This window comes from Loxodonta africana, chromosome 18, assembly GCF_030014295.1.
Source record: "Loxodonta africana isolate mLoxAfr1 chromosome 18, mLoxAfr1.hap2, whole genome shotgun sequence".
NCBI classification, from domain to species: Eukaryota; Metazoa; Chordata; class Mammalia; order Proboscidea; family Elephantidae; genus Loxodonta; species Loxodonta africana.
In genome coordinates, this window is record NC_087359.1 from 67,104,718 (window position 1) to 67,130,281 (window position 25,564).

The 25,564-nt window shown below is 43.9% G+C and overlaps 1 protein-coding gene across 5 annotated transcripts in view; it reads left to right on the plus strand.

Annotated features, from left to right (window-relative positions):
- The window catches only part of KIAA0753 (KIAA0753 ortholog), a 55,099-nt gene extending 36,602 nt beyond the window's left edge, over positions 1–18,497 (plus strand). For 2 of the 5 annotated variants that reach the window (XM_064271623.1, XM_064271624.1), the window contains 5 exons: positions 615–698; positions 3,973–4,134; positions 6,069–6,150; positions 9,586–9,706; positions 10,154–11,274. In XM_064271623.1, coding sequence (XP_064127693.1) covers positions 615–698; positions 3,973–4,134; positions 6,069–6,150; positions 9,586–9,706; positions 10,154–10,760 — 1,056 coding nt within the window. In that variant the 3' untranslated portion in view covers positions 10,761–11,274. Of the gene's footprint in view, positions 1–614; positions 699–3,972; positions 4,135–6,068; positions 6,151–9,585; positions 9,707–10,153; positions 14,938–16,940 lie in introns of those variants that run through there. The other 3 variants (XM_003416714.4, XM_023556329.2, XM_023556330.2) reach the window with 3 other exon arrangements.
- The last annotated feature ends 7,067 nt before the right edge of the window (positions 18,498–25,564 follow it).

Genomic DNA, 25,564 nt, shown 5'->3' on the forward strand with positions numbered 1-25,564 from the left:
GTTGGGGCAGCTTCTGTGCACAAGCCAGTAGTTTGTGAAGACAGGATTACATGTGGCATCTCCAGCAGAGTGTGCCATCCTCCTATAAGCAGGAAGCTGCATTCTATGGCCAGACCCTGTAAATAGAAACAGTCTTGTTGGTGTGAATAGATGGGGGCCTCAGAGGACTATTATAGTCTCAAATGGAAACAGTGATGTTTCAGGTCCCTGTACAGGCCACTGAACTTCTGTGTTTCTAGTTTAAGAGCTGCTAAATTACTATCTGAGTCCATGGAAACCTCAGCAGTATAGAGCTGGGAGGGCCTGCAGAGATATGAGCAAAGACGACCGCCTCATTTTTATCAGTGAGGAAACGGGAACAGGGAAGTTGAGTGACTTCTGTGAAAGCAGGAGCTATTCTGACAACGTTTACAAAGAAAAGGGCAGAAAGCCAAGATCAACACATGGCATTTGTTTTCATGAAGACAGAGTGCTCTGAATTGCTGCAAAAAGCCTAATGTAGCCAATGCTGATGAATAGTTCCACACTGAAGTTATTCTGGCAACAGAATTCATTTGAACTCATATGGGTTGTTAGTTTTTACAACCCATTAATGTATTTGTCTGTCTTAACAGAGAGTCAATTCCTCTCTGCATGCAAATAGTCGTTTGAAGGATCGTCCATCAGTCAACACAGCGGCATCCCAGCCTACGGAGGAGGTATGTGCTCTGTGGTGTTGGTACTCTGGGCCGACGCTGGTATTATTACACGCTCATGTCTTCCGTCGTGAGGAAGATGATATGCAGATTACCTTGCAAACACTAGAGTTTCCTACTCAAGAAGGGTGGAAATGGTTTTTCATATTTGGCCTTCTTACAGTGTATAGTTAGTGTTATGACTTAGACCAGCCTGGCAGACAGCTCACAGAAATCTCAAGCCGCAGGTTTTTGTGGGTGGCTGTAAATAACAACATACATAGTTGTTGTCCATCCTTGCTCTCTTCCTCTGGAGGGCTTGTTTTCAGTACTCGTGGACATGTTCCTACCCTTCGTAGGCTTAGGGCTGGGGAGTAGAAAGTGCACCTTGAGCCATTGGATCTTTGAGGTTAGAAAGATGTTAATTGCTTTACTTGCTCAAAAGTCTTAGGGCAGAGCAACTACAAAAATTTCAGAGTTAGGAGGAAGTTGGAACAAAACCCCACCAGCCCAGTGGCCTTAGGAAGAGGAAGAAAGTAGATTTCAGGAATTTATCCTTATTCTAATTATTAAGCAATACTTTAGCTGCCATGGAGCTCTGGTGGCACAGTGGATAAGCACCATGGCTACTGACCGAAAGGTTGCCGATTCAAATCCACCAGGTACTCCTTGGAAACCCTCTGGGGCAGTTCTACTCTGTCCTGTAGGGTCACTGTGAGTTGGAATCAACTCCAGTGGCAACGGGTTTTTTGTTGTTGTTAGCTGCAGCGTGTTTTTATAATCTTTGCAGTTGTGATTTTATCGTACGGGTATTTGTGACAGACTCGTGAGGTGAGGCTCCTAAGACTGGGAAGCTGAAAGCCTGCATTTGGCCCTTACAGACTCAGTCGTACTGTGGCTTGGTGTTGTGTGCAGCGTAGCACAAAAAATGTTACTGTTTTCCCCCAGGAAAATAACAAGACCAGCATCTAACCTGGGGAGACAGTTTGTACTACGTGTTAGTATCAGACAAAAATGAAGTGATTGAAGTAGATGTTTTTGAATATTATTAGGTGTGATCAGCTTTTTATGTAAGAATTACTCTATAGGTATTAAACAGTCTTTAACATATTTAAAAGTAACTATCAAGTATTTTAGAATTCTGGGCTATTGCTTAAATGTGGGAATCATTGCAAAGGATTTCCTAGGCAGCACCATGAAAAGTCAATATTTATAGACAACTGGGTATGTTTTAGGGAAAAAAAAAAAACCCTTATAGAAGTTGGCTTCTGATGAAGTTGTTGTTTTACTATAACAACAAAAGTGCTGTGGGAACTGGAACACAAATTCTTGGATTTCTCATCTGTAAAATGGAGAAGACATTGGCTTCGCTTGACAAGTAAGATACAACTCTCAGTACCTTTGATGGACAAGATAATCCGAAATCAGGAAAAAGCTCTTGCAGGGGTACCATCGTAACATGTTTCTTTGCTGCTGCTGCTGTTACAAGTAAACCTGCATGTGAAGTATATTTTCCAAAATGTGTGCGTTTCTTAAAATTAAAAGTTATATATGCACGTGGCCAGAAATTTCAAAAAAGTATAATATGAAAAGCTAAATCTCCCCCCAAGTGGATACCATAGCTGTGGTTAGGGTACCCTACATTTGTGTTTATAATACATTTTCGTGATCTTTCCGTATTCTCACATTGTTGTTGTCAGTTGCTGTCGAGTCAGTTCTGACTCCTAACAACCCACATGTGCAGAATACAACCACTCCATAGGGTTTTCAAGGCTGTGACCTTTTGGAAGCAGGTCACCAAGACTGTTCTACTAAGGCATCTCTGGGTGGGTTTGAACCACAAACTTTTCGGCTTGTAGTTGAACACTTAACCATTTGTGCCACCCAGGGACTGCTATCAGCACATTAAACCTGTTGCTGTCGAGTCGGTTCCGACTCAAGTGACCCTATAGGACAGAGTAGAACCGCCCCGTAGGGTCTCCAAGGAGCGGCCGGTGGATTCGAACTGCCGACCTTTTGGTTAGCAGCTGTAGCTCTTAATCACTGCACCACCAGGGCTCCAGTTAGCACGTCAGACCTTCCTTACTCTTTTTTAATGGCGCATAGTATTCTTGGCATTCCATTCTGTATCAGTGGAAACTATTAGGCATATACAGACACAGCACCCTCAGGTAACTAGGTCTATATTATTGGCTAAGTTGTTTCTTGACAACTTAGTTGTATTGGGTATTGAACTGCTTTTGATTTCTTTAACTTTGACTAAGGCCAAGCATTTTTTTCATATCTTTATTGGCCATTAATATATTTCTGTCTGTGAACTGTTAAAAGAACTTTGAAATTGCTATGGTAGTAACCATTCATTGAGTCTCTTATGCCAAACACCGTGCTAAGTGTCCCAATATGCAGGCTCCCGTGTAATCCTTGCAACTCTAAAAGTAAGATTATTATTTCCATATTACAGATGAGAAGATCAAGGCCCAGAGAGGTTAAGTAGACTTGCCCAAGGTTGCAGGTTAATCAGTGGGCAGAACCAGGATTTAATCCCAGAAATGTCTCATTCCAGAGCCTAATATGATCATTTCCCTAGCGGACATTCTTTGCAAAAGCCCCTTTCAGAGCAGGTTAAGATATTTATTAGAATCAAGAAAAATACATGTAAAAATGTTTTGCAAACTGTAAGGTGCCTTGTGATTGTAAAGGATACAAGGTGAAAAAAGGCTGGAAAAGCCTTCCCAGGTTATAGGTAGACAGTCTCAAGCAAGCATAAAGAATCATGAACTTGGCGATGTCATGAAAAGAAGTTTTTACAAAAGCATTGAGCCAGAAAAGAATAGATAGATACCCTGGAGTACGTGGCACGTCACGTATTGAGCATTCCCCCGAGTCCTGCAAAAGGAAGGTACTTGTTTTACCAACCGGCAAAACCTGTAATAATGATGATGATTTGACGTGGACAGTGCTGATTTTGGAAGCACTTTCACATAATGTGAAATCAGTGGATTCTCAAAGCAGCTAGGATTCCTACTGTCCTCATTTTGCCCTGAGGAAACTGTTGCTTGGGTGATGCTTAAGCCTACGTAACAACGTGAAATGGTGTGACGTGAGTCATGTCACCATTTAAATGACCGGTAGAAACTGTGCTCGTGTTACTGCTTTTGATATTTACTGACTTAGGAGAGGTTTGTTTTAGCATAGAAGTTCTGCCACTTGGATCGCTATGTGGTTGGTTTATTTCGATCAGCAGTAATGTTTAAAGTCTTCTTTTTTCTCTGCACCATCCCCCTCCCTTGTTTTGTAGACTGCAGCTGTTGATTCCGAATCCAGCAACATTCGCCTGCCGGATGATTTTTTGGACGATACGACTCACAAGCTTTGGGCTGTGACTCACCCTGAGATCTTGGAGGACAGCAAGGACGCTCCAACACTGGAGACCATGATGCTCCGAATGGAAGAAATGGAAGTAAGGCCTGGCGCGGCATCCCTGGCTTGTGCTGGGGCTGGCTTCTGCTGCGTGGGGCCTCTCCTTGTGCTTCTGCGGCTCAGTGCCTCAGAGTCACACAGACCTGGCTTTAAAACCCAGCTCCACTGCCAGCTCAATGCTTGACCTTGGTAAAGTCACTGTTTTTAAGGAGAAAATGAGGTATAAAGTATTCATACCACCTGACACATAACTCATTAAATACTAGTTGTTATTATCCCCGTTTCCATTGATATGTAATCCAAAAAACACTGGACCAGGGCCTGGTCCCACAAAAAGGATCATAGGTGTTTTCATAAGTTAGCTTGTAAGGGCCATTCAGTTGCCTCTTCTACCCTGTTAGAGTGCAATTTTTTTTTTAAGTCACAGAGAATTTTACCTTCTTTAATATCTATGATATTAGAGTGCTTCTCATTGAATTTTAGGCTTCACATATCATCCAGTCTAACCCCTGGGTGGTTCATAGCAGGAAATTGAGACACAATAAGGGAGCAAGTGATCCCGAAAAAATTCCTGGCAGAGTTAAATTGAGAATCCAGGTCTCCGGACTCCCAGTTCAGCATTTTCTTTTTAACTACACCATGATTGAAGTTTATTTCAGCCCTGCAGCTAAATAGAAACCTAAGGAAGATGATTTTTTGTTGGTTTTTGAAAACTAAAAGCTGTGCAGTTTATCCCAGTCTTATAACTGATTGCCCTTTCTTGGGGATGGTTGCCTAGACCTGTACTGTCCCAACAGCAGCCACCAGTCACCTGCGGCTATTCAAATATTAATTGGTTAAATAAAGGTAAAAATTTAGTTCCTCAGTTACACTATCCACATTTCTAGTGGTCAGTAGTTAGTTGTTACTACATGGACCCATCACCCATCTGCCAGTTGGTCGTACTGTCATGCCTTGTGTGTTGCTGTGATGCTGGAAGCTATGCTACCACTATTTCAAATACCAGCAGTGTCTCCCATGGTAGATAGGTTTCAGTGGGTCTTCCAGACTAAGACAGACTGGGAAGAAAGGCCTGGCAGTCTACTTCAAAAATTAGCCTGTGGATCACAACAGAATATTGTCTAGTATAGTGCTGGAAAATGAACTCCCTAGGTTGGAAGGCAGTACACAGTGGCTGCAACAATGGACTCAAACACACCAATGATGGTGAGGATGGTGCAGGACTGGGCAACCTTTTGTTTATGTTATACATGGAGTCGCCGTGAGTTGGAGCTGCCTTGACAGCAACTAACAACAACAACAACAACATATTGGACAGGAAAGATATAGAACATTTCTATCATTGTAGAAAGTTCTAGTGGACAGTGCCAGTCTAGATTATAGCGATATTAATTGCTTTGTTTAAGACTCCATTTCATGAATTAATCACTTCCTCACATGGCAGATACCTGTTTCTGTATCATTACTAGAACAGGACATGTGTCTGTATTAAAATACGCGCCGTCCCAGGTTACAAGTGTCCAACTTACATACAACCTGTAGTTACGAACCAACCCCCAGAAAACCCGTTGTATTAAAAATTCAAGGTACATACAGTGGTTCGTAATAACAAAAGGGTGCTACTTTGGGACGCGCATCAAAACATTATTATTGTTATTACCATCTCACTATGTTAAAGAAGTTTTAGCTATCTGGAAGCGTTTAATGGTTTTTATGCAGAGGAAAGGTGCACTGTATGCTTACTATACCACGTGCTGAGACAAACATTTGGCTAACTGATGTAAGATAGGAACCCTGCCTGACTGTTCGAACTTAGGTACAAATTCAACTTGAAAGACAGACTTAGGAACATTACTCATTCGTAGTCCCAGGGCTGCCTGTATTCTGCTAAACTCTTAAATCTGTACTAGTTCTGGTTTGTAATGAAACTCATTTTTCTCTCGTAAATTAAACTCTTTTTTTTTTTTTTTAAAGAAATACCAGGAGATAGTTCGCCAGAGATACAATAAATTTGTATATGCTGATCCTCAATTTTGGATGCAGGAAGAAAAAAAAGGTGAATGTTTCTCTACTTTCCTCCCTCCCAAATTTTATTATGAAAAATTTCACACGTACAGAAAGGTTGAGAAGATTGTACAGTGAACACCCGTATACCCACCTTCTAGATTCTGCAGTTAACATTTTGCCCTATTTGCTTGATCATGTTTCCATCTCTGTCCACCCACCAATGCACCTTGTGACTGCATTTCAGAGTAAGTTGCAAACATCAGTACACTTTACTCCTAAACACTTCCACATGCGTTATCGGGAGCTAGGGTTTAATACTTACATGTGGTTCTTTTTCTTTGGAGATAAAATTTACATAATAAAATGCACAGATCTTAACTGCAGCATTTGATGGGTTTTGACAAGTGGATACACCTTTGTCAAGATACAGAACATACCATCACCTCAGAAAATGTTCATCACCCCAAAAAGAAACTGTGTATCTGTTCACAGTCACTCCCCGTTTCCCCACCCTGCAGCCGGGCAGCGGTTAATCTACTCAGATGTGTTTTGCAAATCTTTCCCCCTTCTGTGTGGCCCACCTATTTATTTTCTCAGAGGTGTCTTATTATGAGCATTTTATAAAGTCTAACTTACCAGTTTTTCTTTTGTGGTTTTTGCTTCCTGTGATCTAAGAAAACTTTGCCTGTCCCCAGGTTGAGAAGAGATTCTCCTGTTTTCTTCTAGAGGCTTTATGGCTTTAGCTTTTATGTTTAGGTCTGTGATCTGTATTGAATGACTGTTTGCCTGTGGTTTAAGGTAGGGGATTGAGGCCTGTTTTTCTTTTTTTTTCCTAGCGGGTATCCATTTGTTCCAGCACCACTGTGTTGAAAAGACTGTTCTTTTTCTCTCCCCATTTAAAAAAAACCATACATATGCATTTGGCTGCAGTTGCTAGGCTACTGCCACGATTTTGGCTGGGAAGTGTTAACGCAGATTAGATTTGACTCATGCTTATCAGGTACTTCCTTACTGAATGAGAGGAGGAGGATAAAATGTGGTTAAACATCACCTCTAAAGGAATTTAAGGACTGTGAATACTACAGTTACAAAGAGAGGGAAGGGAACCTGTGGGTATAGAAGGTTTATGATAGTGGCATACGTCACAGATAATTATTTTAAAATATGAGTCTGGGGTATTATCTTCTAGAAAAAGCATTCTTCATTATCAAATTTTGACAGAAAGATGAGCCATCTAAACCGAAATACTAACTTGTTCCTTTTATGTTGTCTGTAATTTTGTAGCGCTGTTTTTAGCTCTTATTGTTCTCACTCCAGTACCCATTTTTATCTTCACTTAAAAATCAAACCATTCCTCAAGGCCCACCTCGATTGATCCTACTTGTGTGGTGCTTTTCCTGGAACTTCTCCTTTCCTCCCCTTCTTGCTTGTGAACTTCCATAGCACTTTCTGGAATGTTCTCCTGTGTGTTAGAGTTGTTTGTGAAGGTGCCTCATCTCTCTCGCTAAGCCACAGGTTCTCTGAGGCCAGAGAAGTTGTCATATTCAGTTCTGTGTCTCCCCGCTGTGCCTAGCACAAACCTGACTCTGGGTGGGCTCTTCTGATCCTTGTGGAGTGAACCAGTGGGCATTTTAGCATCTTCCTGGTGTGTATTCTTTTTATAGAAAAGCTGAAGAGGAATGAGTTTAACAATGGCTTGGCCATTGGCCACAAAGTTAGGTTCTATCACCCAAGAAGACAGGCTCCCAGAGGACTCAGTGTTCTTTTTTTTCAAGGACAATTTAAATTATTAGTCACTATCTGTAGCCACACTTAGAGCCTAGCTGTGCATTTCAAAGGAGCTCTTTAGAACACTAAGAACAGAAATGAGTTTTTGGGTGTATATAACTCCAGAATCATGAAATCCTAGTAAGAATCCTGGTTTTTCTGATTGTATTTTCACTTGCATCATAAAACCAAATGTAAAGTGATTTTTTAGTCTTTGCCGTTTCCAATCTACATCTCTGATTCTCTCCTTCTTTGAATAATTGAAAATTGATTGTATTCTCTCTAATATTTTTACAAAAACTGGTTTTTTACACAATCCCTGTTGGACGGAAAGAAATCATAAGCATGTAAATGAGAGGGAAAGTTGTTTGACTTTTAGATGCTCTTTACCTAAGAGGACCCATTTTCTTCCTACACTTGAAATAAATTTTAAATTATAAATAACCTGAAGCTCGAAAGAGCTGTGAAGCCTGCAAGGGATAGTTCCTGAATTAATGTTTTGCCTATCATCCTGCAGACTTTTCCAGCAATGCCCAGAGACAAATTAAATCAGCTAATTCAGTGTTCTGGTGTGGGTGGTCTTGATTCCTTCTTTAGTAAGCAAACCATTTAAAGCTTAAAAAACAAACTCACAGTACCTCTGTTCTACCTCCTAGTTTGATGCATAGTGCTTGGGGTCTTAAAATCTTCCAAGCAGCCATCCAAGGCACAACAATTGGTCTCTGTTTGCCTGGAACAATAGAGGAAGAAGGAGAGTCAGGAATATGGGGAGGTATGGAATTTGTGGCTCATTGAACAATGCCTCTTTTGCCATGATACCTGAAAAACTGGATGGTGCCTGGCTACCACCACTGAACACTTTGATCAAAGATTCCATAGAAGAATCCTGATCAAAAGGGGGAAAATACAGAACAGAATCTAAAACTCTTATGGAATCAGACTTCTGGAGCCATGAAGGTTGGATGGGCCTTGAAACTATTGCCCTGAGATAGTCTTTAAACCTTAAACCAAAAATATCCCCTGAGGTCTTCTTAAAACCAAACAATAGTTTAGCTTAGCTAGTAATAAAGGTCTGCCTTGAGTGTTGTGCTCTTTTAAGAACTATCTGTGTGGGATCAAATTGACAATAGCAACTCAAAAGATTAGATAGGAACCTTAGGAGGGAGTGAGTTTATGTTAATGTGGGAGGAACAGCTCAGAAAAGCAGGGTGAGAATGGTTGCACGGCTCGAAAAATGTAATCAATATCACTAAATGGTACATGTAGAAAATGTTGAATTGGTGTATGTTTTGCTGTGTATATTCTCAACCACAAAATAAAATTATATATAAAAAATGCTACCAAAAAAAAAAACAAAAAAACAAACTCAACTGCTTAAGACTCCTTGAATGGCACCTGGCCCTAATGGAAGCAGCGTAGCCTGGGACTTTGCACAGACCTCTTCCAGGAGCTCCACAGCGTGCAGAGGCTTCTGAGAGGAGTTCAGTTATCTCCTAAGACTAATTCTTCATTGGTTTATTTACTTATAACTTTTTACTTCACCATTTTATTTAAAACAAGAGCCTGTTTTGCCATTGAACTGCTAGCTTAACTCATTATGCCTAAGAGAGATGCATACTAACTCACTCTGGGGTTATTGGCCACCAGGACAACCCTAGTTAATATGTGCATTGGACGTCTCTTTATACGCAGTCACGTTATGCCTCTCCTTTTCTAGACCAAAAAGTCCCAGCAGTCCGTGAAGGGCCGCTGCCTCCTCATCCAATCAGGATCACAAAGACAGTGGCTCACAAAGACCCAGATGTGAACATTGTGTTAGAGAGGCCTTGGAATGGCAAGTAAGTGGGAACTAGACTGATTTTTTTGTAGTTGGCTGCCTTTGAATTTTGAATTCCTTCAATTCCCACAAGACAGAAAATCTTTTGAGCAAGATCTTACCAAACTCCAGATATATTAGCTAGCTTGGTAAAATAGCATATTTATAAGATGGGCAGTGAATATACTGCATCTTAAGAAGCCTTTCAGTATTCAGTAACATTTTGTTGGTATTTGCCATTGAAAGCATTGCATTGGTACTTGTGGGTTGTGCAGATAGTAACTGCAAACGTGGCTTTCAGAGCTCTTTGTCTAGAGGACAGTGATTCGTACCATGTTGAGGGTTAGTCCAGAGAAGAAGGGAAGTGTTAAGTGGTGGGGGGATACTGAGTTTTGTTCAGGGTGAATGGACAGATTGCCTTTGCCCACAGTTTATTTTGAATACTTTCATCATTTTTATTTGTTCTCAGTTCCCTGGATGAAAGTGTGGAAACAGAAGAGAGATTGAAGAAAAGAGAGGCTCCCCTTCTCTCCCTTCCGGAAGCTGCTCTGCAGAAAGAGGGCAGAGCCCTCCTGTCCATCCCCCCGGCTATGCTGCACAGCATTGGTGACTACTGCAGTCGTTTTGAGCAGTACCTCCGGATGGTTTCTCATGAGGCCGTCGGCTCCTTCAACCCATGGCTGATAGCCGAAAGGTCAGGAAAATATTATGTGCCTCTGTTTATCTGTTCAGGAGCCAAGTACCAAATATTATACTTAACAAGGAAACTGGAGAAAGCACTAGCCAAGGTCTCATGTCATGGTTTAAAAATACCAGCACCAGTTGCCATCGAATCAAGTCAGACTCATGGTGACCACGTGTGTGTCAGAATAGAACTCTGTTCCACAGGGTTTTCAATGGCTGATTTTTTTGGAAGTAGATTAACAGGTCTTTCTTCAGAGGCGCCTCTGGTTGGGTTCAAACTGCTAACCTCTCGGTTCATAGCCCAGCACTTAACTGTTTGTGCCTCCCAGGGACTCTCATGTCATGCTTTAGGGCCCTGGGATTCAAGTATTTGCTTTCAGGCTAGTGGATAGGCTTTCTCTGCTGACTGCCTCTTTTCAGATACAGGAGACTATAAAATGACATGGGTGACAACACCTGAAGGAGCCCACTGCAGCCTACCCTTCTCAGGAACCCTTTGACAGGCTCAGGAGTCAAGTCAGGGTGGATTTCTTGTTGCTGTTAGCAAGGGCCGTGTCCTGTCTGGAACTCACAATACTGACGGCAGGAAGCAGTCATGATCATGCAGTCTTCATGGCTGGGACGGGCTTGCATGTATGAACAGCAGGCTTTCTGGCTTTGCAGTGTTTTCTTTAACCTATCTCCTACTACAGGTCACCTCCCCTGGGAAAAGTAGCTTTATGGAGTCCAAAACGATGTCCAAAATGCTAACTTGAAAGATATGCATATATGTCCATTCTTCTAAAAAAGGGCCCAAATTCAGATGCCTACGGGTGTCACGGAAACGCTGGATGAGTGTCGCGGAAACGCTGGATGGGTGTCGCGGAAGCGCTGGATGGGTGTCACTGTTGAAGAAATTTTTGATGGCCCTTCTTTAATGGAAAAGAACCCCTGGGAGAGGCAGAGGACACAGGAGTTGGAGCTGGAAGTATAAACTGAAGCCGCCAGTCATTTCTTCTCTTTAAACCCTGGTTTTCTCATCCCAGAAAAGAGTTTACTAACACCTGCCCTGAGCACTTACCTTCCAGGGCTGTGGGGAAGTTGAACAGGGATATACATGAAAGCACCTGAAAGACCTACGTTGTTACTACCGTTTTCAGTGTCAATACACATCATCGAATTACTTAGTGAGCTCAGGATCAAGGGAAGTGCTTTTGAAATATTTGCATTCCTGTTACCTATGCATATTTTAATCTGCTGAGAAATAAAGTAGCTCATTAAAATTGATTTTTATCAAAGTAGTAGATGCAGATGATTTTTAAAAGGTCAAATAGTTGAAAACATGGGTTTCTGTCCTCCTGTTTCTTTCCAAAATGTCTGATCCTGTTCCGCAGGGGCAACCACTGTTAATTTTCTTAGCTACTTCTTCATGATTTACCTTTGTATTTCTACACTCGTATCTTAATTTAAATTTTAGACATTGGACTTTGAGTTCTTTATTATTATAGCACAGGATTTAACTTCTTTATGCCTGGGCGTATACTTGCACACACAATGCCATTCACCTCCTTTTCCCCCCTTCCATCTTCCAAATATGGTCATATTCCAGTTTTTAGAGAAAGCAGTATTCAGAGTTTATTACGAATACACAGATATTTTCCACTGAGCTAAGTTTTAGAAATTTTCCAAGGGTTAATAATTGTCTCTCTTTTATTTGCTTATTCTTTTATGTACTTATTAACTTTTCCCCCGTACTCTTCAACAGCCTCAGTATAATCTCTTCATGATCAAAACAGTTCATCTCTGTTTCCTTCCCACTGCCATCTCTTTCCTGAGACCCTCCTTCCTCCCCACAGCGTGGCCCTCAGCTCTCTAGATCTGCTGCAGGCTCGCATCCTGGGACTTCCCGAGCTTCGATTGCTTCCCTCCTGGACTGGAGTCCTTATTTCCTAACGTACTTGTCTTCCTCTTTCTTGCTTTATGCTCTTGTTTTGACAGCACATATTCTGCTTTGTGTATTGGGGAAACTTTCTTAAGACTTAATGTTTGGAAGTGTCTTTATTCTACCTTTGTATTTGATTGATAATTTGCCCAAGTTTAAAATTACCGGTTTATTTTTTCTGAAGAATATTCCTTCTCGTGTGAGGGTAAAGGAGGGATTGTCACTAGGCTGCGAGGAGTGGGGTGGAGACTTATCAGTCTAACTGCTCATTCTGCAGATTTTCAATCATTTTCCTCATTTTGTACCCCACACCTCACTCACCCTTCGTGATTCCCAGGAGCCCCGTTTCCTGAGCCTTGCTCATGTTTTGGGGGACAAATGAGCTTGCTTTCCCTTGGCATCAGCTTCTCCGGGCTCTTAGGTTTCTGCTCCCTCTGTACGTCCTCTGTGCTGCTGAATCAGTTACGATTCTGGGTCTCTGCTCAGTACTTCGGACATAACACGTCTACTTTTGACTTTTTTTTCCCACCCTATAGGTTTGTACATTTGTTTATTTCACTTATTTCAGTGGGGGCTTGGGCAGGAGCAGAGATAATCACTTGTGTTCAATCCCTCACCTTTAACCAGAAGCTCTGGGGCTTCCCTGTAACATACAGCACCCTTCAAAGCACGAGATGGCCGAGACGCACGTTTATCTTCACGTGTGCTTGGAGGGACTCTCTGGGGGGAGAGAGCAGATGAACCGGACCTGCTCCTGTGCACTAACGCTGTCCTGTAGCATGCTCGCCTCCTTTTCCCATGACCTGTTTGGGTTGGTGAGGTGAGTTAGCTTATTGGGAAATCCAGAAGCAAGCCAAGGAAGATAGACTTTTCCTGATATGTGTTTACCACTTGATTCAATGATACATTTTGTTCTTAGTTGGTTCGTAGACATAGGGAAAACCTCCCTCAGCCTATGAAGAGTATTAGATTAAAATCTAGAAGGTAAAGCTATTAAAATATGCCTGGGTTTGTCCCTAAGTGACAGTGCATCTCAATATTCTGGCTGTGTTTTTAACTTCTCCTATTTTTGCTTCTTACTTGAATGTTGCAAAGATGAGAATTGTATCCCTCAGGTCTTGAAAAAGTATCCAAATGACAGTTGACTGCATCTAAATAGTCTTTTACGTGAAGGAGAAGCTAGCTAAGTCTTTTCTTTTTTTAAATGTCTTAATTCTTCCTTACACCTGAAGGAAAAGAAAGCACCCTTCCAGTAAATGGTGGGAGGAGATGCTATAAACCGGATGCAAGTAAAAGAATGATTGTGAAAGGAAAGGCTTAAGGTGAAAGTGCTTTTGATAAAAGCAAGCTCTTAATGATTTCCTGGTTTCAAAAACAAAGAGACATTTGGTTGGAAATGACAGTTTGGACATGTTTATTTATCTCCACTCTCTTCTCCCTGTCCCAGTCCCACTATACGTCACTAAAAGAATAAATGAAAAGCATGAAATCATAAATGACAGTAAACAAGACACGTTAATACAATTTTGGAAGCCATAAAGCAGTTAGACAAATGACATATGACTTAGCAGACCAGAGAAAGCCAAGTGCCTAATGGGACTGAAGCCAAGAGTCAGGTTTATCTGTGCAGAAGAACTCCTGATAAGACTCAGGACTTAGAAGCACCAGATGTTTGTGAAGGCATGGGTGAGCCTGAAAATAGGAGGCTTGGTGGAAATTCTTATTCTTTAGTATGAGCAGACAGCTAAATGACCAGACATTTGATGAAAACCATGAAAGATCAGACAGGCTATTATAACAGATAAAAAGAACTCTGAGGAAGCAGAGACAATGCAGGCAGTCGAGTAAAACATAAAAATAAAGAATAAATTTTTAAATTAATTTCTTAGAGAATTAAGTGAAGCTATTACACCATGAAATTAGAAAAAGATGCTATTTTAAAAACTTTGAAAGAACAAAAAAATGTTCTTAGAAATTAAAAATGTGACAGCGGAAATGAATTCACTAGAAGGATTCAAGAAAAAAGTCAAATCTCTCAGAGTAGAACAAAACAAAGAGGTAATAAAGGAGAAAATATTTATAATTAGAGGATCGTTGTAGAAGATTCAACATCTGAATAATAGGAGTTCCAGAATGTGAGACTAGAGAAATGGGGGGATGAGAAATTGCCACAGAAATACTGTAGGAAGATTTCTCAGAAGGCTGTTAGTCTCTAGATAAAAAGAGCCCAAGAGTGGCCACTGTGTGTGAGTGAGTGGACAGTACAGGGCACACCATAAAGATGAATTTGAGCATCTCAATGATGAGAAGATGACAAAGGCTCTGTTGAAAAATCAAAGACAGAAAAATCTTAAAATTAACTGAAGGAGGAGAAAAGGAGGAACAGAGGCCGTGGAAGCTGGAGGTCCTGGCATAAAGAAATGTCGTGCTGAAAGAAAAGAATTACCAATCTGGACTGCTAAACTTAGTGAAAGTATATATTAAGAAGGAAGGTGAGACATTCCAAACAAGCAAAGAAGAGGAAATATATTGCCAGTGAATCTTCACTACAGGAAATAGTAAAAAGGTATTCTTCAGGCAGAAAGAAAATGGTCACGGATGGAAAGTCAGAAATATAGGGAGGCATGAAGGAAAAAAAAAAAAGCAAATGTGTAGGTAAATGAATATTGACTACACGAAACAATACTACTGATGTCTTCTGGGGATGTGTGTGTATGTATATGTATACAAATTAAAACACGTGATAGCACTGGCATGTAAGTCAGGAACTGCATTGTCTGGGATGATGGTAAGACTGTCCATGAATGTTAGACTTTAAGTCAAGGATGCTTCTTGTAATCTAGAGTTGGCACTGAAAGAATAGTAAAAGTGTATAAGTCCAAGTTAATAGGAAGGACTGGAATAATAAAAAAAATACAAAATCCAGAAGAAGGCAAGAAAGAAGAGAGAGTAGACAAGTAGAAAATATTTAGTAATGTCATAGAATTAAACCCAATATATCAGAATTACATTCCATGAAAAAGCGCTATACATGCCATTTAAAGATCTGACAAAAGATTGTCGGATTAGCAAAAACACACCCAAAACTAGCTGGGGTGACGATGGGGGAGGAGCGGGGAGCTGACACTTTTCTGCATATACTTTTTTTGTATACTTCTGACTTTTGCAACCATGTTAATGTTTCTGTCCACCCCATCGAATCAGTAAGGATGGGGGAAACCCTAAATTGGCATACAAACAGAAACATGAACCTAACCTTATTTGGAATAACTAACATAATCATACTGAAGCGGGGAGGCATGGTAAGAACCTGCCTAAGTAACTTTGAACTCAGTGTTTTGACTGTATGCTCTCTGACTAAAGACAACAAGAGCTCTAAGCACATATGGAAGTCTAGTTACTAGGTGTCTTTTTCACTGTGGTATGGGTTAGCAATTCTAAAGCTACTTTATTTTAGGATTGATCAAATAAGTAAATATATTGTGAATCATGAGAGCCAGGTTTCCAGGAGATGGCTAGAATGAGTCCTCTATTGAGCTATAGTTGGAGGTATCTGTATGAATTTACAGGTTTTGATGTAGATGTATGTGTGTGTGTTTCTTAGTTCGTCTGCTGAGAGGGCCCAGGAGCAGTGGCACCAGTAGCAGTGGGCACAGCTAGTACCCAGGTCCGGTTTTTAAATACTGTTCTCCATAAAAAGTGCCAGGGCTCCTTGGAGAAACAGCTGATACCAGCACTGGGGCTGGGAAGATGTCAGAGGAGCCTGGGACACCATGGCGTCCAGGAAGGAAGCGTTAAACGGTGTGGCCCTGGCAACAGGACACAGGAGCCGCTTTGAAAGCGCCCCTTACTGGCCAGATCGGGAGCGGCCCCAGCATCAAAATAAATGCTAGGCCTGGGCACTTCAAAAGAATGTTGGGATCATAAAAAACAAAGAATGACTAAAAAATTATTGCCAATTAAAGTAGACTAAGGAGACGTTAGAACTAAATATAGCATGGAGTCCTGGATTAGGAAAAGTTTTGCCGAAAAAGACATTATTTGGACGGTTGACAAAATTTGAATAAGGTCTGTGGGTAAGATTAGATAATAGTATTATCTTTTATGAGTTTTATAATTGGACGATGACTGCAGAAGAGAATGTCCTGGGTTTTAGGAAATACACGCTGAGGTATTTAAGGGATGTCAAGTCTATAATTCATTTTCAAGCTGTTCAGGAGGAAAAAAAGTTGTGTGTGTGTATGTGTGGTGAGAAAGTGCAGATTTGGAGTACCACCCCTCACCCCCACAGAGAGTGCACACACCCTTGCTCTCTCAGGCAGCGAACAACAGTCAGGAGTGGATCTGGACAGGGGTTGCAGCTAGTTTCACTTCCCCTCTGCTTTCCAGTGTCTTGGGGGTGAGGACCACCCTGGGTGTTACAGCCTCTTCCCTCTGGCACAACTTGGGGATCTGAGCACCGGAACCTAACATCTAGTCAAGCGAGTCCTCCCACCTTGTTTTTCTCCTTCAAAAGTATCTTGGCTGTCTTTGGCCTTTTGAATTTCCATTTAAATTTTGTAGAATTGGCTTGTTAAGTTCCCCAGCCGAGCACAGGAGTGGCTCCCACACTCGGCTGTGCGTCCCTTTAGCTGTGTTGTTTGTCTTCCAGCTTTTCAGATGAGCTGGTAGATGAAGCTCTGGGGGCCGTGGCTGCTGAACTTCAGGATGTGTGTGAAGATTATGCAGAAGCCGTGTTCACCTCCGAATTCTTAGAGGCTGCTGCTTAAAGGCCCTCCGAGGCGGGGCCCTCATGTCACACTGGAGAAGGGCGGCACCACCCCGTTTTACCCCACAGGAAATCTTTCTCCTCAGCTGCCAGTCCAGGCCCAGAAGGCGCTGCCCACTGAAGGGAAGGAAGCGCCAGTGATGGCATCCTCACTCTGCATTTTCCAGTTGTCATAGCAATGGTTCTGGTAGTTCATGACTGAATGTGTTATATTTATCAGTGCCCAGGAAACGTTGTGAATTGATTATGACAATGTAACATTTTTTGAATGTGTAATTTTCCTATTGAAATATTATGTTCATTCCTCTGGCTCAGTTTGGTTATCAGAATTCTTTGGAAAGTAGCAGATAAGCATCTAACCTAAAGTAAAAGTGTGTTTACACGATGATTCACGTTGCTGTTGAACCCGCGGGTGCCAACAAAAGTACAGTTACTGCCTGGTCTTCTTGCCGAGCTCATGTTTCTGTCTTTGGCAGTTGCCTGTCAGGACAGCTGTCTCCATCTGCTAGGTTACAGACTCCCGTGTAGGGCACAGAGTTTGGCTAAACTGCCAAGCCCCTGGTCCATTACAGCTCCCTGAAAAGAGGAATCCACTAGTTACCGGTATGCAATAGTAAACACACATTTCTTTAATATTCAGTTCCTGGGTGGTTTTTCACATTTTTTAGTTCCCCAAGTCTTCTCCTGCTGTGGGTTAACATATCCTGATACACAGAACTTTTCCTGAATTCAGAGGAAGTCTGAGGACATCAGAAGAGGACCACCAGGCCTCCTGTGCCTCATCTCTGATGAGGTCTCAAGTGTCTGCTTTTGTGTTGCCATACTACAGAATCCACCTTGTGTGGGAGAAGAGAACAGATCAGGATGTTGTGATGACCTCTGGGTCTCCCCAGAGAAAGGAAGAAACTTAAGAACCATAATAGCTTGGTCCTTGAACATCTTATATTCATATTTTACCAAGAGATAAGCCTCTGCATTTTTAGAAACTCTGAATTCAGAAAAAGAATGTGCATAAAAATAAGGCCAGTGCCTGGAAAAAATTCCACTCGATTCTTTTGCCTCAGGCTTGATGAAAGAAAGGTGGCGAACGAGTGACGTGAGACATGCCCCGTGGAGTAATGTGAATCTTTGTATAACACTTCTAGTGTTGTCATCTGGGATTTTTCTCTGAAGTACACGCATTTCAGGTGATAATTTAAGCTGCTTGATCACAGTCATTTGTGCAAAATTGATTTTTGCGTAATGTTAATATTTTTCTGCTTAATTTTATATAACCTCAGAATTAAAAAGGCTTCAAGGGAAATTAAAGGTCTTTAATTGGGGGAGTTAATTAAATATGTGTACTTGATAGGAGCGCTTGTCATTGATTGTAATTTTGTGTGGCAGTTTTTACTGTGCCGATTTGTTTTTTTTTTTAAATAAACTCGATATTTTGAAGTATATGTATGCCTATTTGAAATAATTTACATCTCCTTTTTTTCCACAGGCAAAGTACAATGTGAGTTACAGAAACCACTGAGAATAGTTTTGAAATGAGCATAGCAGCTTATTCGCCACCACCCCCCTCAGGCAAAAATAAATGATAATAAAAGCTAACATTTACTGAGCACATACTATGTCCCAGGCATTGCTCCCAGTGCTTTCCATGTATTAACTTATTTAATCTTCATATCCGTGTGAGTGGGATACTGTCATTATTCCATTTTAGAGGTGAATAAGCTGAGGCACAGAAAGGGGAGATAACTTGAGGAAACAAGCCTGTACTCAGCGATGCCACGGTCATGGGGTCACTTATTCCCGTAAACACAGTTGTAGCAGTTTTGAGAGTCCACTGAAGGGCATTTCTCCTGCCTCACCTGACCCCACCCAGTTCGTGTCCTAGCGGCTCCCCAAGCCTGCCTGCTGGGCCCTGCCCATTGCAGGGTCAAGCCCAGACTGCCTTGTTTCTAGCTCTTCCCCGTCTCTCCTCCTCCCACCGGGTGGATACCCACCTCTGACTCACATGGGCAGGGCTCATACCGGCCTCCAGGTCTGGGCATCCACCTTGTAGCCCCGGCCTAGTAGACCTCCGTGGCCAAAGCCGCCTCCAAGACACAAAAATGAACTGCAAGAAATAAAAACTTCTATTTGAAAATGGCAGTTGAGTCTTTAAACTGTAACCTTTCTCATTTATAGCATTGCAGCTCTCCTGGGCCTTGACGGTTTTCGTTCTTTATGAACAAGGGCTGATCCTGTATAAGTCATTCCCTAAATCCCTCCAGTTTTGGCAGTACCTTTTCGTGGATTTTCAGACACAGAGATGCATGGGTTTAGTATTTCCACGTTGCAGAGGCTGCCCCTGGTTTACAGAGATGCTGAAATTCCTCTGTATATTTTCAGCATCTACTACCACTGATAGCTTCACAGCCCTGGTCATTTTTGGGTTTTACCTCTTTACATACTTGCCTCTGGTCTGTTTAGCTCCTTGAGGGCAGGGACTGTGCCTTGCGTGTAGTTGGTGCTCAGTAAATCTTTTTGAACTAACACAAGAAGGAAAGCTCACTTTTTTATGGGATCAGATTGTATATGTGTTATGTGTACAGGCAGTCCCTGGATTACCAGCATGTTCCGTCCCTAAATCTGTCTTTAAGTCATATTTGTACGTACGTAAGTTGGAACAGTTAGGTACAGTTAGTATCTAACGACACTCGGTCAAATGTTTGTCCTAGTGTACAGCATACAGGCAGTCCCCGAACGTGCCGTCATTAGGCGGCATGAATCAGGTGTTCGTTAGATTGAGGCGTTGAGGAGGAAGTGGCGGTGGCAGTGGCAGCGCGTGCCCAGCTGAGCTCTGTGGCCTTCATGGCGAGCCAGCACTCCGCCAGCCAAACTTTCTCCCTAGAGGCCTTCCTAGGCACAATCGAGAAGATAACACCAACCCTTGTCCTCTGGCTCCCACTTACACTCTTAGCAGGCAAGGCTGGTCGAGCTTTGTCAGAGCCCCCAAAACCTTCCTGACAAGAATCACCTGGTGTGGGGCATTTTAAACTCCAGATTTCTGGGTTCCACTAGAGCCTTTCCAGGGCAGGTAAAGAGCCATTCCGAGGAAGGGAACGTAGGAATCTATCGTTTTGACAAGTGTCCCAGCAAATTCCCACCCCACCCCCACCCCCAGCTAATTCCTCTCAGGTTCATTTGGGAAACCCTACCCTAAGTAATGGACAAACACCCCTCAGCTCATCTGCTCTGGCTGTGTGGGACTTCCTCTCTGATTCCTAAACACAGTAATAATGCTTTGATGCCCATCACAAAGTAGCGCGCGTTGGTTATTATGGACCATTGTACGTACCTCATATCTTTAACGTAATCGGCTTTTCGGGGCCTGGTTCAAAGCTACGTAAGTCACACGTTCGGAACCCAGTGACTGCCTGTATAGATAGCATCTCTGTATCGGCCACAAAAATCTCTGTTAACCTTTTGTGACCCTGAAATAGAGTGCCATCTGTGACAGTTTCTGAGGTACTAATGCAGTCAGAATTCCAAGTCAATGCTGGGAACTTGCCTCCTGCCTAAGGCAGGATTTGAGCCCCCTCACAGTGCCTTGGTCACAGAGCCCCCCTATACGATTGGGGGCGTGGGCCAGCAGGGCAGGGGTGGGACCATAGAAATGACTCCCTCCTCTTCCTCTTTGTACCCTTGACTGTCTCAGAACTGTGGTCCTTTCGGTGCTAGGGCAGGGAAGCATCGGAGCTTGGAGAGATGATGAGAGGATGTCTTTCTCGCTCACCTCACTTCCTGGCTAACAGTTCCTGCTTCCCTGAAGGCAAGGGTGAGTGGGCTGGGCGGGGGTAGACGCTGTGCTGCAAGGAGGTACGAGCAGCAAAGAAAGCTGGACTGTGCATCTGTGGGTCTGAAGAGCAGGAGGAAGGATCTGAGCAAGGCCCCCGAAGACAACAGGGAGGCAAGGGTTCCCAGACTAGCAGCAGGAGGCTGCTGCTTTTCTCTGTAACGCAGTGTAGGTTTCATTAACTCTTGTGTTTCTGAGAGGAAGCCTTGTCGCTGAGCAGCTTGAGACCGTGATGAGAACTCACTGCAAAACCTGCAGATGCATCAGGGGAGCCTGCATCTCCACAGACTCATCTCACAGACATGCCCTTTGGAAGCATCAGCTGGTGAGAGAACTGGTGGTTTCTGGGCTCTTGAGAAGCAGAAGAAAGGCAGTGGCGGCTGTATCTATCTTCACCAACATTGGCCTTCTCCCATTCAGCTCTCTGTTGATTCCAAATAGAGATCTCTGATCTCTTTCAACACTAGCGTGTTAGTTGGTTGGTTGAATCCAATAAGTTGGGCCTGGGCTGGAAGGGCCTCTTCCAGCCATCCTGTGTGCGTCCTTTTAGTCCTCAGTAAAGGACCCTGGAAATTCTAGACTGGGACCCTGGGCTGGCTGTCAGGCCCAAGTGAACTCAGTCAACTGATAATAGCATTCGCACCCTGGCCTGGAGTTCACAGGTCTGATATCCAGACATTGATGTGTTTGCGTGGTCAGGCCTTCCCCTTACACCTTAGCTCTAGTAGTTAGGTCCTCCTCTTGCCAGCCAGTCCAGGGCACCTGCTCTTCTCCCTGCTTTGCTCTCACCTGTCTCATCAGAGCTTGAAGTGTGGCTCCCGAACCTCAGCCTGCGGCTGGGAGCCTGCTGCCACATCTCCCTGAGACTGACCTTTCCCTCCTCCCCATAACTCTCTTCCTCTGCTCTTCCTAGAGTGCCCATAGCTGTTCCTGGTGTCCATCTGCCTGGGAACCCTCATTAAACCAAATCTGCTGTCTCACCACTTTTCTTTGGCTCTGATTTTCCATCCATCCAATTGGACTTTCTCCTGTGGCCTGCAGTTGAGTCCATCTGTTCTCACCCCAGCAGGTGTGTCTAAGGATAGGCTCTGCCATGTCCTGCTGCTGGAGGATAACTGAGACACCTCTACCTCCTTGCCTTCCCTGAGCTTGGCTCCCCACATGGTCTGCCACTTATGGAGGCTACTCCCTTCCTGTTCCTTTTTGTGGACCCAGGAAAAGGTACTCATGTCTCCTTGCTGCTACTCCCTCTTCCTGACCACTGCTGTGTCCTCATCACAGGATGGTTCTCCCCTTGGAAATCCAGGCCCTCTCCTTTCTCCCTGGTGGTGTCATTCACTTCCCATGATACCCCTGGGTCTTCTTAGGGTTTTCACTCCTCTCTCCCCCAATTCCAGGATCTTAAAATCCTCCTTGGAGAACCTTAAAGAGTCTTTCCCAATCATTCCTAGAGCACCTTTACACCAAAGAGCTGCTTAGGTCCTCCATCTCAGCAGCCCAACCTAAGACCGCTCCTGAGAGCCTATCCTCACTGAGACACTGCCCACCTCCAAGTCCTTATCTCCGAAACCCCCCTCACCACAGCCTTCTCCCTCCCAGCCACTGTTAGCCTTTGGCTATCATTGCAACCCTCCACCCTCTGCCCATTTCTACTCTCGAAGATCCCTCTTGGGGTTTCTTCTTACCTTGCTTTACTCTGCCTTCCCCCACCTCCAACCTTCCTCACTGCCTCCCTCTCTGAACCTAGCCACGCATTTCCTTCCCCACCCATCTTTCCTCTGTCTTCTCTTAGGTCTTATTGCCAGGTCAACCACCCAGTCCTGGGCTGCAGAGCCCTGCAGAAGGTCCCCGGGCCCGAGCCAAGAAGCCCACTGTATGTTCCTGCCCCCTGCTAGAGTGGGGCCCTTGGTCTTTCTCTTCATGCTTGGCCACTCACATGGGGATGGGCAAATTCCAGGAAGCTGTCAAGCTTTGAAATGCTTTGGCCAAGAGGGACAGGACCATTCCAATCCGTGACACATGGGCTCTGCCATCTACCCCACAGCTCCAGTGTTCTTGGGACCTTAGCTTAATTAGGACTTGGGAAGACAAAAGCAGACAATGATTCCTCGAGAGCACATGGGAGGCTGGGGGTCCAGAGGTCCGTGGAGATAAAGTGGCCACCAAAGCCTGTGCAGCCACACTCCCTCCGTGGGCCTAAAGACCTCCTGGGCATGATCCAATCTCAGTAAGAGACGTGGTCTCCTTAACCAAAACCGTCCAACACACCACTCTTGGAGAGGTACCTAGAGGCCAAAAGAAGTTATATTCTTTAGATTTAACAACATCGAAAATCTACCTAGTACTTGAAAATTTACAAAATGCCTTTAGATATATTCTCTCTTTAGGTGACTGTAGCCACCTGGCTTTGCCTACCAGCAGTAATTTGGGGTGGTTATGAATCAGAGCCAGGGCCAGTTGGCCTGAGTTAAAATCGTGTGTGATCACTTCAGTTTCCTAATCAGTGAAATGAAAATAAAAATAGCACCCAGCCAGGGCCATGGTGAGGGTTAAGGGAAGTAACCCATGAAAACACATAGAATAGCACCTGGCGTCTAGTAAGCGCTCAATAAGTATTAACGCTTAGGTTTATTACTGAGAACCTTGTAGAGGGAAACTTTCAGCTTGTTCTCACGGGTTTAGTTCTCTGAGCTGCTTTCCATGCCTTCTTCCTTTCATTGTGTTCTCTCCTGCTTGGAATCCTCCCTGCTGTAGACCTGTGTCTACACTGGCCTTGGCCTTCAAACTGGACACTTAGGCAACACCGTTTTTCTAGCCATGCTTTTGGCTGCCGCGAGCACACACCCGGGTCCCCACTTTAGCTGACTGCCTTGGGCTGCCTCCGGTAAGCGTCCCTTCTGGCTCACATCAGCCCTGGGGACTGACTACACCCATGGATGTTGCCCCTCCATGTTTGCTGTAGGTCTCACAGCGCTTCCAGAACTTTCTGAACTGGACAACATCTTTATGGGGTAGACAAAGTATTAATAACCCCATTTTACAGATGAATAAGTTGAGGCCTATAGAAATTAAGGGACTTACTTGGAGCCATACAGACACACATTGACAAAACTAGAACTCAATCTGGACCTCTTCCAAGTCTAGTATTTTTTCCATTCTGTCACACAGTTGCGTTTTTCTCCTAAGTCAATGATTCTTAGTTGGTCTAGAAAATACAGCAGATGCTCACTGTCAGTGCAGTTTCCATCTCTTAAAACCAACGAATATTTACTGAGGCCCTGCTCTACTTTAGGCACTGTGCTTAGTTCTAGTCATACAAAGATGGATGCAATATGCTTCTTACCTTCCTATCGGTCTGACAGAGCAGGCTGCTCAGAGGCCGAGCTGCTGCCTCAGTTTACATCCACTCCATCATCTGCCTCCCTCATCCCAACACTTCTGCTGGGACTGGGCCCTGCTCCGAACCCAGCCCCCAGAGTAACACAGTAACTTCACTGCTTGAGTGCTATGTCTGAGTGCCTTATGTACATTATGTCATTTAATTCACAATAACACTGAGGTGGGGGTTATTAACCCTTTTACAGATGAAATTGAAGCCAAATGAGATGGGGATCTTCCCAACTAGAAAGTGGTTGTCCCCAGGTCTTTTGACAAATTTTGTGCACTTACCAGTGTACCACAGAGTCCATCACTTCGCACCCAGCCTACCTTTGTCTGGGCTCCTCCTCCCCAAGCCTCCCACCAGGGGCTGGGGATCTGCCCTGAAGTCATAAGTCAGGCTCCCACCTATGGCTTCGGACCCCTGCTGCCAGGAAGCACTCTCCAAATTGGACATCCTGGCACCAGCCATTGCCCCAGGTGTACCTGGGCTTGCTGTGCCTCACCAGCCAGCCTCCAGCCTGGTTTCCTCCTAAAGGCATCAGTCTCAGGCAAACTCCGCCAGTGTGATGGCAACGTGGACACCAGCAGCCCGGCCTAGCAGCCCCAGCAGGAGGAAGCCCCTCACTCTCAGTAGTGGCCGAACATGCCCCTGGATGATTGCTCTTCCGCTCTGATTGGCCCAACTTGAGTAACAAGCCCAACCTGGATCTAATCCTCTGCTCTGATTGGTCAGATCCGAGTCACATGTCCACCCCTGGATCAGCATCATCTCAGTTGCATAGCCCGGGATGGGATAGGGGCAGCTTCCCAGGGGAAACCCAAGTGCTGTTCCCAGAGGGAGGGCGGGCTGATGTGCACCACAAAAAGCAAGCACGTCTTCTCCAGACTCTGTCATAAGACACTTTTTAATTTGGATTAACATTCATTTAAGGCTCACTATGAGGAGCCCTGGTGGTGCAGTGGTTAAGTACTCGGCTGCTAACTGAAAGTTGGCGGTTCAAACCCACCAGCCACTTGGAGGGTGAAAGATGTGGCAATCTGCTTCCATAAAGATGAGAGCCTTGGAAACCCTTTGGGGCAGTTCTACTCTGTCCTACAGGGTCGCTATGAGTTGGAATTGACTCGACGGCAGTGGATTTGGGGGAAGGCTCACAAGTGGTTTGCGCTTGACTATTAACCTGCAGGTTGTGGGTTCAAATCCACCCAGCATTACCAAGGAAGAAAGGCCTGGCAAGCTGCTTTCTTCAAGATTATAGCTAAGAAAACCCCATGGAGCAGTTCCATTCTATAACACATGGGG